Source organism: Leopardus geoffroyi, chromosome X, assembly GCF_018350155.1.
Source record: "Leopardus geoffroyi isolate Oge1 chromosome X, O.geoffroyi_Oge1_pat1.0, whole genome shotgun sequence".
NCBI classification, from domain to species: Eukaryota; Metazoa; Chordata; class Mammalia; order Carnivora; family Felidae; genus Leopardus; species Leopardus geoffroyi.
Window position 1 is genome coordinate 7,529,223 of NC_059343.1, and position 16,343 is coordinate 7,545,565.

Sequence of the window (16,343 nt, forward strand, 5' to 3'; positions counted from 1 at the left end):
TTGTGGGGGGCATGTAGGGCTGGGGCTGGGGAGCGAAACCAGACGAATCGGAAATCCTGATACCCCCGTGCCTCTCAGATGTGCCCCCAAAAGCACTCCAAATAGCTGAAGATAGTAACGGTGTTCCCCAGGGATACGGGTGAGAGGTGAAGTCCTTCTGGAATCATCTTCTCTTGCCCTCACCTTCTTCGGTGCTAGTGCCCTTGGCGGGTCCTGGCCAGCTGTGCCTCCGTGAATTACTACGGGCCTCCCAGTTCATGTCTCTGCTTCTAGTGTTGCCCTGTCCCACTCCCTCGTCCCCAGCACTGCCCGACACGGCTTCCAACCGATCAGATGGCAGTGCGGCTCCGCGTGACGCCCAAGCCCACAGGGGAAAATCCAACACGCTGTGGCCGGGTCTTTATTGCGGGTTAGGATTTAGAGACTGATGATTAAGGACATGTGCTTTCCGGAACCAGACCTACTCGGGTTTGAGTCCTGGTTCTATTTCCCCGTCTTCACGTCTCCCCGTCTCCCCTTCCTCACTCAATTCTCCAGCCAGGCTTTCGTAGGCGGTGTCTTCAAAAACGCCTGGCCATTCTAGGTCTCTACAGGTTTGCGCCTGATCAGGTGGCTGCCTGGCGTCCCCTTACCTCTCTGATACATACCCACTCTCTTCCGAGACTTAGGCCATCATCTCCCCCAAGACGTTTTTGTTACACCTGCCGCTTCTGCCCTCTGTTTCCCCCCTGCTCGGGCGGCTGGCCAAAGCTGTTCTCGACGTTTCACGGTTTTCCCCCTTACACATTCTTGGAAAATGGTAAGATTTTAATAAAGCTTCCAAGGCAGGCCAATTAGGGAGGGGAGGGTCTGAGGGGTGAGGAGGGAAGCCTGGGAAACGAGGCGCTAAGGAAGCTGGGGGGTCCATTTGTTGGCATGAGCCAGTGACCTTCAGTTACTCAGAAGCAGGGCTCTTCGCCCATCACTCTTTTAATTAATCCTACACCTGATTTCTTTTTTAAGCATCACACGTCTCAGAACTGTGTCAGAATTACACGTGCGAGGAAAGAACAGTGTGGTGAAGCCGAGAAGAGGTTTACATAATAAAAGCACATTAAGTTGATACTGAATTTTTCAAAACACTTCTTTGTTGAAAAGTGGCTTCTATTCTATTCTATTCTATTCTATTCTACTTTGACATGCTCTATTTTAATTTGCTAAAGAGGCTTCAAACTTGCTCCCCTGAAAAGCCACTTCCTCTGGTCCTTTTCCATTTACTCAACTCAACTGAAATAGCTGTGGGGGTGGGGAGGAGAGATTCCTTTGTGATCACCTCTCTGGCCAGCAACTGGGGCGATGTGAGATCATCACATTGTCTCTGATGCCAAATATCTCATGGGCCCCAGGGAGAGAGGGGCCTCTCCGTGTTTCAAGGAAGGGCTGAAACTCTTCCCAGGTGGGGCCAGTTACTAACATTGCTTGCCTCTCCATTTTATTACATTCTTTTTTTTTTTTTTTTTTTTACATTGTGAAACAACACTCGAAAAAGTACATAAAACTAAGTGTATGATACAATGACTAAACCATGTGACTCCCACCCAGAAAGTAGCCACCCCGCTTTCATCTCTAGTTGTTACACGTTCATATGCATCTCTAAGCAAAAGAGTTTCCTTTTATCTTTAAGTTACGAACGTACAAATGGACTCGTACTGCGTGTATGCTTTGGTTTCCTGCTTCTTTCTCTTACATGTTTGTAAGATTCATCCACGTGGTTTGCTAGAGATCATTAATTTTCGTCGCTATTTGGCCAGCTAGTTTTGCTCGTAGAGCACGAGCGAACGCCATCGTCTTCTTGGTTAGGAAAGGCAGCCAATAAATACCGTGGATTCTTTCCTCCCTTGTCTTCCCCTGATGCTTAAATTTAGAAACGCAATCTATCCGGAAACAGTCACCAAACAGAGAGACCGATAGGGTGCGCAATACTCACTAACGACATTGGCTTGTCCGGTGAATATGGTGTATTGGAGCTCATAGGAAACCACACTGAATTCATCATCGGACGTCCAGTGAACGGTGATGGTGTCATAGGAAGCTGTGCAGAGCTCTTCTCTAATTGTGGGAGGGTTGGGAGCTGTGGGGATCAAGAATGCTCATCAGCAACAAAGCAGGCACCTCTGGGATACGTTGCAGAGGAGATGTGTGACAGTCAAAGCAGGCCTTTCTGGACAGGTCCATCAGGACCACCGTCCTAGAGACGGTGGCCCCAATCCAAAGCACATTTGGTTGGCTGGCGATCGCTGTGATTTTTAACAGGTAGCATGACTTCGGCCCTCCAGGAGGGACTTGTCTCTATCGTGAAAGCAGGTTGAGGAGACTAAGCAACTAATACTCTTGTCCATGCAAGAAAACATGTTAGGCAGAAAGTAAACGAGATGAACTTTTGGGATTTCATCCGTATGGGGGGGATGGCAAACTTTTTCAGTAAAGGGCCAGATGGTAAAGGTTTTAGGCTTTGCAAGCTATATGGTCTCTGTCACAACTACTCACCTCTGCCTCTGCACTACAAAAACAGCCACAGACAATTCAGACTCAAACAGACATGGCCAGGTGCCAGGAGAACTTTAGTTACAAAACCAGGTGAGCGCTAGATTTGGCCTGAGAGCCAAAGTTTGCCAACCCCTGAGGTATGTGAGGCCACGTATTTTATGGAACCAATTGGAAAAATACTGATGTTCGTTATGCCATAACAAACCTACCAAGTAATTGTTTGAAAATTTTCTTTCATTAGGTGTTTTTTTTTAATTAATTAATTTATTTATTTATTATTATTTTTTTTTAATTTTTTTTTTTCAGCGTTTATTTATTTTTGGGACAGAGAGAGACAGAGCATGACCGGGGGAGGGGCAGAGAGAGAGGGAGACACAGAATCGGAAACAGGCTCCAGGCTCTGAGCCATCAGCCCAGAGCCCGACGCGGGGCTCGAACTCACGGACCGCGAGATCGTGACCTGGCTGAAGTCGGACGCTTAACCGACTGCGCCACCCAGGCGCCCCTAATTTATTTATTTTTGAGAGAGAGAGAGACAGACAGAGACAGAGAGAGCAAGCGAGTGCGTGTGTGTGAGCGGGGGGGAGGGCAGAGAGAGAGAATCCCAAGCAGGCTCCACACTGACCGCAGTGTCAGTGCGGAGCCTGACTCGGGGCTCGAACTCACGAACCGTGACATCATGACCCGAGCCGAAATCAAGAGTCGGACACTTAACCGACTGAGCCACCCAGATGCCCCTTTCATTAGATGTTTTGATGCCTTATAAAAAAACCTCTTATTAGCGTGGCCCTATTTTCTCCTCAGTTTTTAATTTATAGGTGATATTTCAAATTAAGAAGACCACGATGCACAATCGATCATATCTAAGAAGTACATTTTCCTTCCCCGAAGAAAACACTGGAGAAGGCTGCTATTTTATGTCTTGAACACAGTCTGGAGCAGAGAAGTCTAAATCCTACCAAAATAATTATTTTAAGTTGATTTAAAATCTACCGGCTTGATTTCAGTACCTGGTTTTATGAGAAGAGTTTGTGAGCAAGAAAAAGACTAGGCAGTGAGTGCTTTGCACCGGCAATCATCTTTTAGAGCAGGGGTTGGCAAACTATGGCTATGGGCCAAATCTGGCCCACTGCCTATTTTTGTAAATAAAGTTTTATTGGAACACAGCCAGGCTCATTCATTTACGTATTGTCTGTGGCTGCTTTTGTGCAACAGCAGGGTTGAGTAGTTGGGACCATATGTCCTGCAAAGCCTAAAATATTTACCATCTGGCCCTTTATAGTCAAAGTTTGCCAACCCCTGGCTTAGAGAACTGATCCAGGCCTTTATTTCCACTCTTCTGGATACTAGAACCTAACTTCAAAAAAGGAGAAAATTGCAGCATTCTACAGATTGGTAGCAGCCTCAGTTTACATCATTGCAGAGTTCTTTCTTGCTTTAAATTGCGATTAGGATGGATGAGGCCTGAATAAACCCAAAGAAGGAGAAAAGTTTATAAACATGGCAAATTTAAGACCCTAATTGTTTTCGTATTCTTCCTTTTGCCACCTGACGGTGTATTCAGGACAAATACGGTAGGCGGCCAAGTGTGAGGTGTGTTCGCTGTACAAAGTCACATAGACCAGCTTTGTCTCTTGGTTATTGGATTCTACAAACATTATTAATGAGCGCCTACCCGTGGCAGAGGCTGCATTAAGCTGTGCATTAAGACAGAAAGGCTCTGTCGAGCCTTTAAAGCATTCTTTCTGGAATATGTATTTACACACCTATCTCCTGAAGTATCCACACGCAAGACTTAGTGTCACGCGCTGTGACTTTGATGTGCAGGAATCAGCGACGCCAACCCGGAGACGCATTCTGCGGGGGAGGCCCGGCCGCACCATAAAACGTGCTTCCAATTGTCCGTGTTCGTGTGGGATCACCCCGCCTGGACCAGTGGAGAAACGCTTATTCTCCCATGATCTAAATAGTTCACTGAATTATTTTTTCCATCCACCGCTGTAGAAAGGTTGTGTTCTTTCTGCATTGCAATATATGATTAAATATAAAGAAAACTTATGCTCAAAATAAGCGAGTGGCTGGGAGGCACACGGCAGTTGCTGCAATCGGGGAGGAAATGTCACCTCTCCGGGTTATTAACTTGACATACCGCTTAGAGGCATGTCACAGGGAAAAAAAGAAAATCTTGTTTTCACAGCCACGCGGGCTAACCCTGTTCTGATTATCAGCCCAATGGGTTTGTCCTGAAAAGTCAATACCTAATTTACGGTAAATGAAAATAGCACCATGCTCCCAATTTCAATATTCATGGACCAGGTAGCAGAGCTGTTATTTTCCTGCCTCTGTCATAAACAGGACACAAGAAATGGCGGGCTCATATTCCGCAAACACTTCATTTCCTGCTTACGAACGTCTGATAGGCTATTTGGACTTGGCAATATCAGCCAAGCATCCTACGTTATGGCCAGGATCGCTGTTATGTCTAGAAGTGGACCAAATTTGTATTTGACGTTGACAGTTAAGAAGGCATAAGAGCAGGTACCCCATGTGATCTTTCGTTTGGCATAAACAGGCATCGGGGATGATACATGGTGTGCTTGGTTGGTACTAGTCGGTGCCAAGTGCTTTCACATTTTCTCCTTTAATCACTACTCTGGCATTGGCTTAGAGATTAGCCCATGAAGGTGTGCCCACTGAAATACCATTAAACAATTCTTGGGGAAGGGGAGGATACACTCAGGTCAACGAGACACTGATTTTGTGCAGAAAGGCCAAGTGCCCAGCCAAACAGTGTTTCGTTCTTCTGTGTCCTTGGCCGTGACCTTGTGACGTGGATCTGGCCCATAAGACACAAGTGGGAGTTTGCTAGATGGGTCTTCTGAGCAAGCTTCTCATTTTCCTAATAACCCAAGACAAAGCTGGCTCACGGATCTTTGTCATCATCTCCCTTGTGTCCCTCTCCTTTTGCCTGTAATTTGAGCATAATGCACGGAGGTGGGGTAGTTGTGCTGTGATCGTGTGGCGAAAAGGCAACACAGTGAAGACAGCAGAGCAGAAAAAGAAGAGAGCTAGAGTCTGAGGTCGTCAGTGAGCCGCTACCCAGGCCCGGGACACACAGCTCCGTCCTCCTGTTCCCGGGATACAAACACTCCTCGATGGGTTTAGTCACTGCTAAGTGGATTTTCTGTTGTTGCGATCACACTCAATCCCAAATGATGTAAGAAAAAAAGAGCTTTTTTTAATCGGATGTCATTATGAAAAACAGCTTAGCCAGAGAAAGCACTGTCTAATGCAGTAGCCACGAGCTCCATGTGGCTTTTTAAATTTCAATTACATTTAATTACAGTTAAATAAAAGTAAAAACTCGCCGCACACATTTCAAGTTTTTGATGGCCCCATGTGGCTAGCGGCTACCATAATGGACAGTGTAGATATAGAACGTTTTTATCATCGTGGAAGGTTCTATGGGGTAGTTAGTTTAGATAAATCTCAGAGTGAAAAGCTTAAAAAAGGAGGGCAGGATATTCATCAGTGTTTGAAACCAAGTTTGGTTCCTTACTGCAAATGCATTTTTGAGTCAACTTCTTTGAGTGGTGTGGTTTGAAAGAATTACAGAAGATAAGAAGTTTGTGGGATGACCGCTTCCCTTGCAAATGCAGAAAGGCTAAAAACAGCGCCTCGGATTCTTGTGAAGAAAAAACCCGTCTGGGTATAACGCCCCTTGGATGGAAAACTCCTTGCTTTTGATCCACAGACTGTAAAACCAAACTATACACAATGTTCCCTTTCTCCTGCTCCGTCTTTTCCAACCACTCTCCCCCAAACACACACACACACACACACACACACAGAGCTGGAGTCGAGAAGCTGATGCCATGCTAACTAAGCCAGGGATGTGGTCTCTCGAGGGCCGCCTGTCCTGAGTTTGGTGCACATCTGGCTTCACTGTATACATGGAGCTTTCCTGAAGTCATAGGCACCGGTGGCTTTGGCTAACACAAATAGAGGTCATCTAAACAGTCCACATCCTCCCAGCGAATGATTTCAGTTCTCGCTCTAAAGGTTGACAGCAAAGAAAAATCTGGAAGCATGGTTAGGAATGGGAGGAGGCTACGGTTTTCTTTTATTGTTGTTTGCTTTTGTTTCTTAAGTTTGACCCAAAAAATGCCTATTGGAAACATGGTACCAGGAATTCGCGTGTGATTTCTGGGACGTTTGCCATGGTGACCTTTGCCAAGATGAAATGTGGTCTTTTACGAGAAAGACCAGGAGGTCTTTGGGAGTCTGTACAGATCCAAGCAAATGCTAACTCTGCCAAGTCCTTGGCTACCTGACCTCCCTCAAGATGGGTGACCTCCGTCCTCTGCAGAATGAGGCTGACAACACTTGACCTCAGTTGGATGTTGGGAAGATTAAACAGGCTCTCACATACAAAAAGCCAGAGCAGGGTAGATACCCAATCGAAGTTAGCTGCCAAGTTTTTCTCTGGCAAGACACCGTGAGAGTCCGATGCCTTGCTGAGATGAAATGGAAAATAGCCACGCTCCCTTATGTATCCCTGCGATGGCCAACAGAGCCATTATTTGTGGTACCCACACTCTGAGAGGGAGGGAAAATGGTGGTAAGTATGTTTTCAGTTATTGAGATTCTCCTTTTTCCTCTGTTCCCAGTTTGGTCTCAGACTGTGCTGTTTTGAGTGAAAAAAAAAGAAAAAAGAGTGCCAGAAATTGTTTATGGGAATATTAGACTCCATTCCTAAATCAGAAGTGCACCCCTCTGGTTTTTAGGGAACGGATCTGGGGGGCAAAGTATGCGTATCACCGAATGTACACAATATTACCCACCTCCCCCCCCACACTCACACACACACACGCAAGACATTACCTGTAAGGTAATCCAGACATTCTAGCAACTTCTTCTCTCGGGAAAAATCTAAGGCAAAGGTGTCAAAGGTGTCATTGAGGTTGATTTCAGGAATTAGGACCTGGGATGATGCAGTTGCCATGGAGACTCTGTAATGTAAACAAAACAACATTTTAGAACTGTCAAGATGGCTTTCACTGTCGCTGCAAAGGAATGAAAGACAATAAAAGGACAAGAAATATCATTTTAAAACCGTGCTGTTTTCACACGTGAGCCTCAGAAAGGATCTTGGAGTGGCACAGCACAGCAACACCATACTAATGAATGGAAGCTCAAAGACCAGGCAAAGGAATTGGGTAAACAGTAGAATAGTGTTCTGCCTCCCCCCGCCGCCTTTCTTTTTACCTCGGAAAAAAATTCCCCACGGAGGTGAAAGAATATTCATATTTCATGTTGCTGTGTATTTAACAGCCCGGCCCCTTCACATCTAACCCCAGCGAGAAGCTCATAGCTCCGGGCATTTCTTCACACATCTGTCTGGGAAACGGTTTGTTCCTTTCAGACCCGACCCTGCTCTACTTCAAAGAGGAGTCTCCAAAATTCCAAACTGCATAAAAGGCAAAGTGAGGATTAAAAAGGAATGTTTCCAGATATTGGATTAGTTTCATCAATTACCAGCCCCTCTCTGAAATAAACACTAAGAAAGGAGTTTTCTCCCTGGCTCGCTCCATTCTCCTCGTATTCATTGTTTTGCCCCGTATTCCCGGCAGATGCCATGAAAAATATTCATGAGCTTTCTCTCACATTCCTCCAACGGATACACTGTTTCTCCTCTTCATTTAGGGTTGCTAGTTAGAGTTCTCGTTCATAAACTCTACGGCAAGGTACTGGCGGGTCTGACTCTCCTGCAATGTATGAGAGATCTCCCGAGAGGCCTGTGTTGAGCTCTCAAGTTGATTTGCAAAGTTCAGTTACTAATGGCAGAACAATCTGACTAGTTAAGAACCGCAGGCGATTCTCTTAAAGGCAACACAATTGTGGCATGATGTAGGCCACTTCTGAGCATATCAGGCTATGCCAGCCTCATAATCTTGGTGATCTGGGTATTTCATTAAGTTTGGTAAACACCACCATTTATACGAGGTCACAAAGCTGGCTGGCCCCAGCCAGGAGGAGAATTCCAGGTCTCTACTCTTCCGTTTAACCTAGAAAAATTTCAACCTCGTTACCTAAGGGGATGTACCTCCTCCTATACCTCTTAGTGGCTCTTAAAACTTTGTGTTTTATTTTATTTCAAAAATTTTTTAATGTTTATTTTTGAGAGAGAGAGAGAGAGAGCACACAAGCATGGGAGGGGCAGAGAGAGATACACAGAATCCAAAGCAGGCTCCAGGCTCCAAGCTCTTAGCACAGAGCCTGATGCAGGCTTCGAAATCATGAACTGATAGATCACGACCTGAGGTGAAGTCAGCCACTTAACCAACTGAGCCACCCAGGCACCCCGAAACTTTGTATTTTATAAACATATTTTCGGGGCGCCTGGGTGGCTCGGTTGACTGGGCGTCCGACTTCTCAGGTCACGATCTCGCAGTTCGTGGGTTTGAGCCCCGCATCGGGCTCTGTGCCGACAGCTCAGAGCCTGGAGCCTGCTTCGGATTCTGTGTCTCCTATGCTCCCTGCCCCTCCCCCGCTCACACTCTGTCTCTCTCTCTCTCTCAAAAACGAATAAACATTTAAAAACCCTTAAAAAAGATAATAATAGTTACACCTGTGAAGTGCTCAAAATCCTTAGAAATAGAATTTCTGTACTTGTGCTTCTGGTACATTTTCAGTTCTGTGGAGGGGAGGGAAGGAGACAGGATAATTAACAATGTAATAATTGGAATGATACTGGGATCCATAGATGAAAGTTTGAAGAGGCATAAACTCTGGAAAGAAAAGTTTCTTTTTTTTTTTTTTAATTTTTTTTTTTTTTAATGTTTATTTATTTTTGAGACAGAGAGAGACAGAGCATGAACAGGGGAGGGGCAGAGAGAGAGGGAGACACAGAATCCGAAACGGGCTCCAGGCTCTGAGCTGTTGGCACAGAGCCCGACGCGGGGCTCGAAGTCACGGACCGCGAGATCATGACCTGAGCCGAAGTCGGACGCTTAACCGACTGAGCCACCCAGGCGCCCCTGGAAAGAAAAGTTTCAAGTGTTTCAATGAGGGTGGAGAGTCTAAATTCACCACCTCACCTTTTCACCAAGAAACAGTAAACAGCAGAGTTACGGGATCTGGTTGGCTAAAGATTGCGCCCGAGGGAGATGGGCAAATTATTGTGACTAACACACCTGCTAATTTAGACTGATGGATAAAGGGACGGTTGCTGGCATTTTTTACAGATGGTCAAACTGTACTTAAAAATGCTTTCCTTATGACCCATAATCAGAAAAACTCCTCAAAACTCCGAGAGATCCCAGGATTATTTAGCAAATATTTACTAAGCCCTTAAAGTATGCCAGGGGCTGAAGAGCCCGACATATTTGCATCGGTGCAGAAAAGTTAAAAGAAATGCTCTAACGGCATTTGAACTCCTCAAATAAAAATTTCAAAGCGAAACCCCAATTAGAAGGTCTTGGGCTGAGAGGATCTTAAGGCCTCTGACTCTCGCCTTAGCACTTGCCCAGTCCAGGGGCAGAAGCTTCTGTTCAGGCTCATCCAGAATAGAGTTCTCCCAAGCTTCTCCTGGTCCTATGGTCCACAGGTAACTAAAAATGTGCTTCGGTCACGTGACAGGGTTAAAAATGCCTGCCATCTTGATGGTAGGAACTTTGCGGGGTGGGAACAGAAAGGCTGAAAGTCCCTAAGCCTGAGAGGCAAAGACTGACGGCAAGAGTCTGTGGAGTTACTGCAGCCTTTAACACCTACACGGTTTTTTGATGGAAGGAAAGATATTTATCATTGGCTACAATTTCAAATTCTTAATTGGAGTGACAGGCGAGGGGAGAGCTGCCAGATTCAACATTTTAGGTCACGTTTTTATTCCCCAAATCCTTGTTGCCCATCTTCTGGCCTTTCAGATGAGATGCCAAAATCCACCAGGGCCATCAGTGTTAGGCCACTTTCGCAATTCTGCGCCTTCACAGTTGTGTGCGTGTGTGTGTGTGTGTGTGTGTGTGTGTATACACACGTGTGCACATGCCTGTAGGTGTATGTGAAGCCTTGGTCATATTGAGGCAAATAAGGACTTTGTGCCCTATGACGCTTAAAGGGGTGGACTGCACGTTACTTCTGTTTCTGGTTGTACTTTGATGGCTCTAATCTCTATAACACTCTGTTTGCTAGGAGCCACATGGGGCCAGTTTTCCAGAAGGTGGATGTGTCTAGAATTACACTGCTTACAGGGTTTCTGTCAAACAGTCAATGTCAGGGCAAGATGCTCTACCCTTCCTGCTGAACATCGCCCCCATGCCAGGCCCCCGACAATGGCACTTAAATGGGTCGTCTCTCTTGGGCGAGAGGGCACATCACCACAGTAAAACCCAGCGAGGTCTCATGGCAACAAAATGTGGTTTACTTGGGTCTGCTCAAGATTTCCCGGATGCATTTGGCTCTGGAATTTTGTTGTTTTAATACCAATTAACACCCTACCAGAACACTCTTCAAAAACCACTCATCACATGTGCTTAAATTCTTAAAATCAAGTGACATCTTGCCAGAGCTGACAACTGGAGCTCTGGGCTTTATATTCGGGGGAAGTCTGATGGATCCTTGAACTGCTTAGGTGTTCAAGGGCAGAGGGGTCACTCTGTGGAGTCAGACACCCTCCTAGAAGGTCTGAAAAATGGGTACCGTTGAGAGGGAAGTTTCCTTTAACCCTCCTCTTGAGAATTCGCTGCTAAAACTTCAGATTTCTCATAACCAGTAGACCAACTTTCTTATGCTTCAATTCAGTGGAAAGTTTTGCTTAACGTGATTTTGTAAAGACGCCCATACAATCATACAAAAGACCTATACGTTAGCGTGGCTTGAGAATGCGGTATGTTATACAATCTGTTTGCATCAACTCAGTGAGTAGGAAGGACAGGAATGAGCATTTGTTGCATGTTCACCTTGGGACGGGAACTGGAATAATAGTTTTACTACATTATCTCATCTTGTCCCTGTGACAACCGCATTAGGTAGGACTCCTCGACCTGTTTCATAATTTGTTCACTCATTCATTCACGTCAGGCAGTTTGCTACGTGCTGGGGCTATAATGGTGGAAACAAGATGGCTGGGACTTCCGCCTGCTAGGAGCGTGTGAGCAAGATTAGACTCACAAGTGTTAAAGGAGCAGCCCCAATGCCGTCCGTAATTACTGCCAGGCAATGAACTCAGAGCCGGATACTTGATTCCAAAGCACATGCATCTCCTACAAGGTAAAGCTTGAGGGTCTCTCTCCTTTTTTTTTCTTACTGTTTCTAAATCAAAAAGCTTTCTGCAGTTTGATTCAGCCTGTAGGTGAACATATCCACTTCAAGTGGTTTAAAGATGTCGAAAAACCTCCCCCAAGTCTCACTTTAGGAAGGCTTGCAGGATTCCAAGTTTGTTCTGGGCTTTCCACCCTTGACTAGAAGAATAAAGATGGTTTGGAAGTACACAGGTGCCAACGCCCAAGGCAGACACAATAGGAGGCAGAGAATCACGAAGTCACGTCCCAGAGTGGAATGCTTACTAAGTAAAGGATTGAAGAGTAGAGACAGGCAGAGACCAGCCCCAGAAGAGACACACAAGGCAGGGCCGTACCGACACAATGAACTCTGAAAACTTAAATCCAACATACAGTATGGAGTACCAATGACGTTAAAGGCCCATTCTTAGGATAGGATATCAGCAGTATTATCAAAACTACCGATAGAGGCAGGTATTACAAGCCCACTCCTCTTAGCAGAAAATGCCTCACGGATAAACCCCAAAGGATCGCAGTTAAAAAGTGGCGGTGCTGGGATCTGCCCAAGTTTCCCAGGTCCTAGTCCAAGCCCCCTGCCCTTTCCCTTCATTCCGGTCCTAGAAAAAGAAAGGCTCGGGAAGTGACCAAGAAGATTGACAAATGAAGACAGAAGAGAGGGGCTGCAGAAACGGGGGGGGATGAAGGATGTTGGCAAATTTTTACAGGTACTATGTCTTTAAACTTTGATGGAAGTTTAGCCTTCTCATAAACAGGCGGCCGACTTTCTTATGTCTGGACTTAGTGCATAATTTTGCTTATTTACAATAATTTTAGGAGTGCTTGGGTGGCTCAGTCGGTTAAGAATCGGTCTTCATTTCGGCTTAGGTCAGGATCTCACCGTTCGTGAGATCGAGCCCCGCATCAAGCTCTGTGCTGACAGACAGAGCCTGCTTGGGATTCTGTCTCTCCCTCTCTCTTTCTGCCCCTCCCCGGCTCACCCTGTTGCATTCCCCCCATCCTCTCAAAATAAATAAACTTAAAAAAAAAAATAATTTTATAAAAGTGCACATACAATCACAGCGAGAACTATGTATTAGTGATGCTTGAGAATATAGTATACAGTTGACCTTTGAACAATGGGGGGGGTGGTTAGGGGTGCTGACCCCCACCCAGTTGAAAATCCATGTATAACTTTTGATTCCCGCCCCCCCCAAACATAACTACTAATAGCCTACTGTTGACCAGAAGCCTTACCGGTAACATAAATAGTCGATTAACATATTTTTTTGTATGACATATGCATTATATTCTGCATTCTTACAATACAGTAAGCTAGAGAGAAGAAACTATTATTAGAAATATTAAGAAATATTATTATAGAAAATATTATTAAGAAAATCATGAGAGAAAGTACATTTACAGCACTGTACTGTATTTATTTTTAAAAATCTTTGTATAAGTGCACCTGTGCAATTCAAACCCATGCTGTTTGAGGGTCAACCGTATTATACAATTCATTTGTAGAAAGAAAACTCAAAGTCATGTTTCTGTTCTTGACGAGATGGGCTTGTTACGGGTGGAGGTGAATGGGACCAGTTACACCCTGCTGGATCTGAGGGAGATCACGTGTGGACATTCATGTGCTTATGTTACACTTCAAAGGTAGGTAGGTCTTCTTTCAGAATGTTCTTTTTTTTTTTTTTTTTTTTAATATTTATTTTTGGAAGAGGGCAAGCAGGGGAGAGGCAGAGAGAGGAAGACAGAGGATCTGAAGTGGGCTCCACGCAAACAAGCTGACAGCAGTGAGCCCGACGTGGGGCTCGAACTCATGAACCGCGAGACCATGACCCGAGTCAAAGCTGGACGCTCAACTGGCTGAGCCACCCAGGTACCCCCAGAATGTTCTGTCTTAACTGGTATGGGGCCACATTCTCTGCCCTTGAGAATTTCTTCATATTGCACGTGATCAAATCTTTAGGGATTGCTGAGAAATGCACTTCACAGTAGCCATTTCATCTGGCCATCTCGTGATTTAAGGCCTGAGAAAAGTATTTGGATCCCAGTTGGAAATCGTGACATAAGTGCAAACACTGTCTAGTAGACTGCCCGAGGCACACCGGAGTTATTAGTGGTATTTGCACTTTCTAACTTTAGGATGCATATAAAACAATTGGATGCAGTCCAGATGAGAGCTGGGAAGACAATTAAACGCTTGGAACCTAGGAGACACGAGGAAAGAAACTGGCTTCTCTTAAGAGTAGGGAGGTGATCATTTTAAGGATATAACCAGCTGTTATCCACGTGCTTTGGAAGAGATCAGGTATCGGAACCAATCGCGGAAGAAATTTTTCTCAACAATAACAACCCGGCGAGGCAGGTTCAACACGAGACCAGAGTTGTAAAGCTACTACTGTACGTTACTCTAATTGAAAGAAGAGCGGAAACGGAAATATCAATGCCTACCTGTACGCGACATTTTGAGAATTAGCACAGTGGCCGCCACAAGCAAGCACTCAACTAATGTTGGCTTTCTTTCTCTTTCCTTGAAGAAATTCCTTGAAGTCATAGGATGGTATTTTCCCCCCCTGGGCCAGGGGTTGGCAAAATACAGCCAGAGGGCCAAATACCTGTTTTGCGAAATGTTTTTAGAAACACCCTTTAGACAGTGTTTCTGTACTGTCTAAGCGAGGCTGATAGAGAGCTATCACGGCCGGGTTGAGTAGCTTCCAAGGAGACCTCATAAGTTGCAAAGCTGAAAATATTTACTCTCTGGTCCTTTATAGGAGTTGGCAGACTCCTGCTCTAGGATAAAGACCAGCATGAATGAGCTGCCTGGGGTTGTCCGGTGATTGGATTCTATTATTGCTCTGGATAAGGGGCAAGCGACTCTGAAAAGCAGAATGAATGAGAAGTCAAGGGCATTGGCAAGGCTTGGAGATATCATTTAGGTGGAGTCAGGTGCTTTTTGTGGCTCCACGAGAGCTGCTGTAGGTTTTTGCATCAGGGAGAACAAGTGATTCTGTACCGATCGAGTACTCGGACCAAGGGAGTACAGGCTCCCACCAGTTCTACTGCTGAACCGTCCATTCAAATAATGTTATCTCCATGTTCCCTGCCCTAGAATAAGCCACACATTTCAAAGCAAGAGGTAGGAGATGGACAGGTGGGTCCGCTCTCTCTCACATGAGTCAGCTTTGACCTTTCAGAAGAGGCGAAGCTTCTCGACCAAATAAAAACAGGTCTAACGGAAAACAACACCTGGGAGTTTGCTCTTTTTTTTTTTTTTTTTTTTTTTTTCCAAATAGATGAGCCCTGAGATGGAAGAAAAGATTCCCTTTTATGTCTTTGCCTTCATTCTGATTCTTTGTTATCAAGCGTACGATAAGATCAGGTCTGAGAGTCACAATAAATGCTGGTTTTGTGCCACCATAAGCTTTCTCCCCCCAAAAAGCAAGGCTGATTTTATTCTTCCTAGCTGGTGGACTCTTGTTTCAAAGGCCTTGAACTCCAGGGCGCTGCTGAAAAGGCTTTGACATGTCAAAGGGAAGCATCTTTAGCTGGAACAAAGCTGCTCAAAGCCTCTATTCTCCCTGGTACTCAGCCTTGAAAATGAAAACAAAAGCAAGGGGAGGGCAAGGCCAACCAATCGCTCCCCAGACACAGGAGCCCAGCGGCTGAGAACTTCCCAGCAGCCCCCGCACTCACCTCTCAGTGATATTCTTCGCCGTCTGTAGGAAGCGCGCATGATCGTTCTCCTTCAGAGAGTGTTCCGCTTGGGAGATAAGTGATGCCGACCGCTCAATGCACTGCTTGCAGTTTGCAATCTGCTGAGCCAGTTTGCGGAGCCTCATCACCTTGAAAAGAGGAGATGGTTACACGGGTGGGCTCGCTTAGGGAAAACGCATCGGGCTGGACCCTTCTGATGCGTGCGTTCTGTTGCACGTAAGTTGTCCTTCAATAAAAGTCTGACAAGCAGGCAGAGACATATGGAAATCTCCGATACGGGACTCCTGGCTTAGACAGCCTTTGTCTCCTTGGAGAAGCGTTGCTAATTTGTTTTATGGGAAAATACTGAATGGCGAATTACTTCCTTGTTGATGGGGAAACAAGGTGTTGCCCCATGGTAAGTTACAAGGGTCACCAGACCTCTTCCCCCACTATTCCACTCAATTACTGAAAGATCACAGGGAATGCTGGAACTTTCTCTTATCTCGGGTTTGCAGCTGGGCCATCAAGCAAATAAAACATCTCCATAGGTGCAAACGTGTGGCTTCAGTAAGAACCATTTTCTAAAAAGTTCTTTGCAATCCATGTAATAAAATTGTGATGTGAAAACATGAGGTATTACTATTTCCCACGCGATCTAAAACTCATGTGTTAAATTCACAGAAAGAGAGCGTTTTTTCCATTGATTAATATTTTTCCTGTTGAGCAGATGAGAGAAGGCCAAAAAAAGCACAGCTGGGCCGTTTCCCCTCACTGGGAACGTCATTTCCAGGCACTTTGTGCTTACTTGATAACTAAGAACTATTTTGATAA

General features: G+C 45.3%; 1 protein-coding gene across 7 annotated transcripts in view; it reads right to left on the bottom strand.

Moving 5' to 3' along the window:
• The window catches only part of MID1 (midline 1), a 586,156-nt gene that overhangs the window by 18,670 nt on the left and 551,143 nt on the right, over positions 1 to 16,343 (bottom strand). For all 7 annotated transcript variants that reach the window (XM_045472348.1, XM_045472354.1, XM_045472349.1 and 4 more), the window contains 3 exons: positions 15,510 to 15,658; positions 7,411 to 7,538; positions 1,967 to 2,110 (listed from right to left, as the gene is read on the bottom strand). In XM_045472348.1, coding sequence (XP_045328304.1) covers positions 1,967 to 2,110; positions 7,411 to 7,538; positions 15,510 to 15,658 — 421 coding nt within the window. The remainder of the gene's footprint in view (positions 1 to 1,966; positions 2,111 to 7,410; positions 7,539 to 15,509; positions 15,659 to 16,343) is intronic.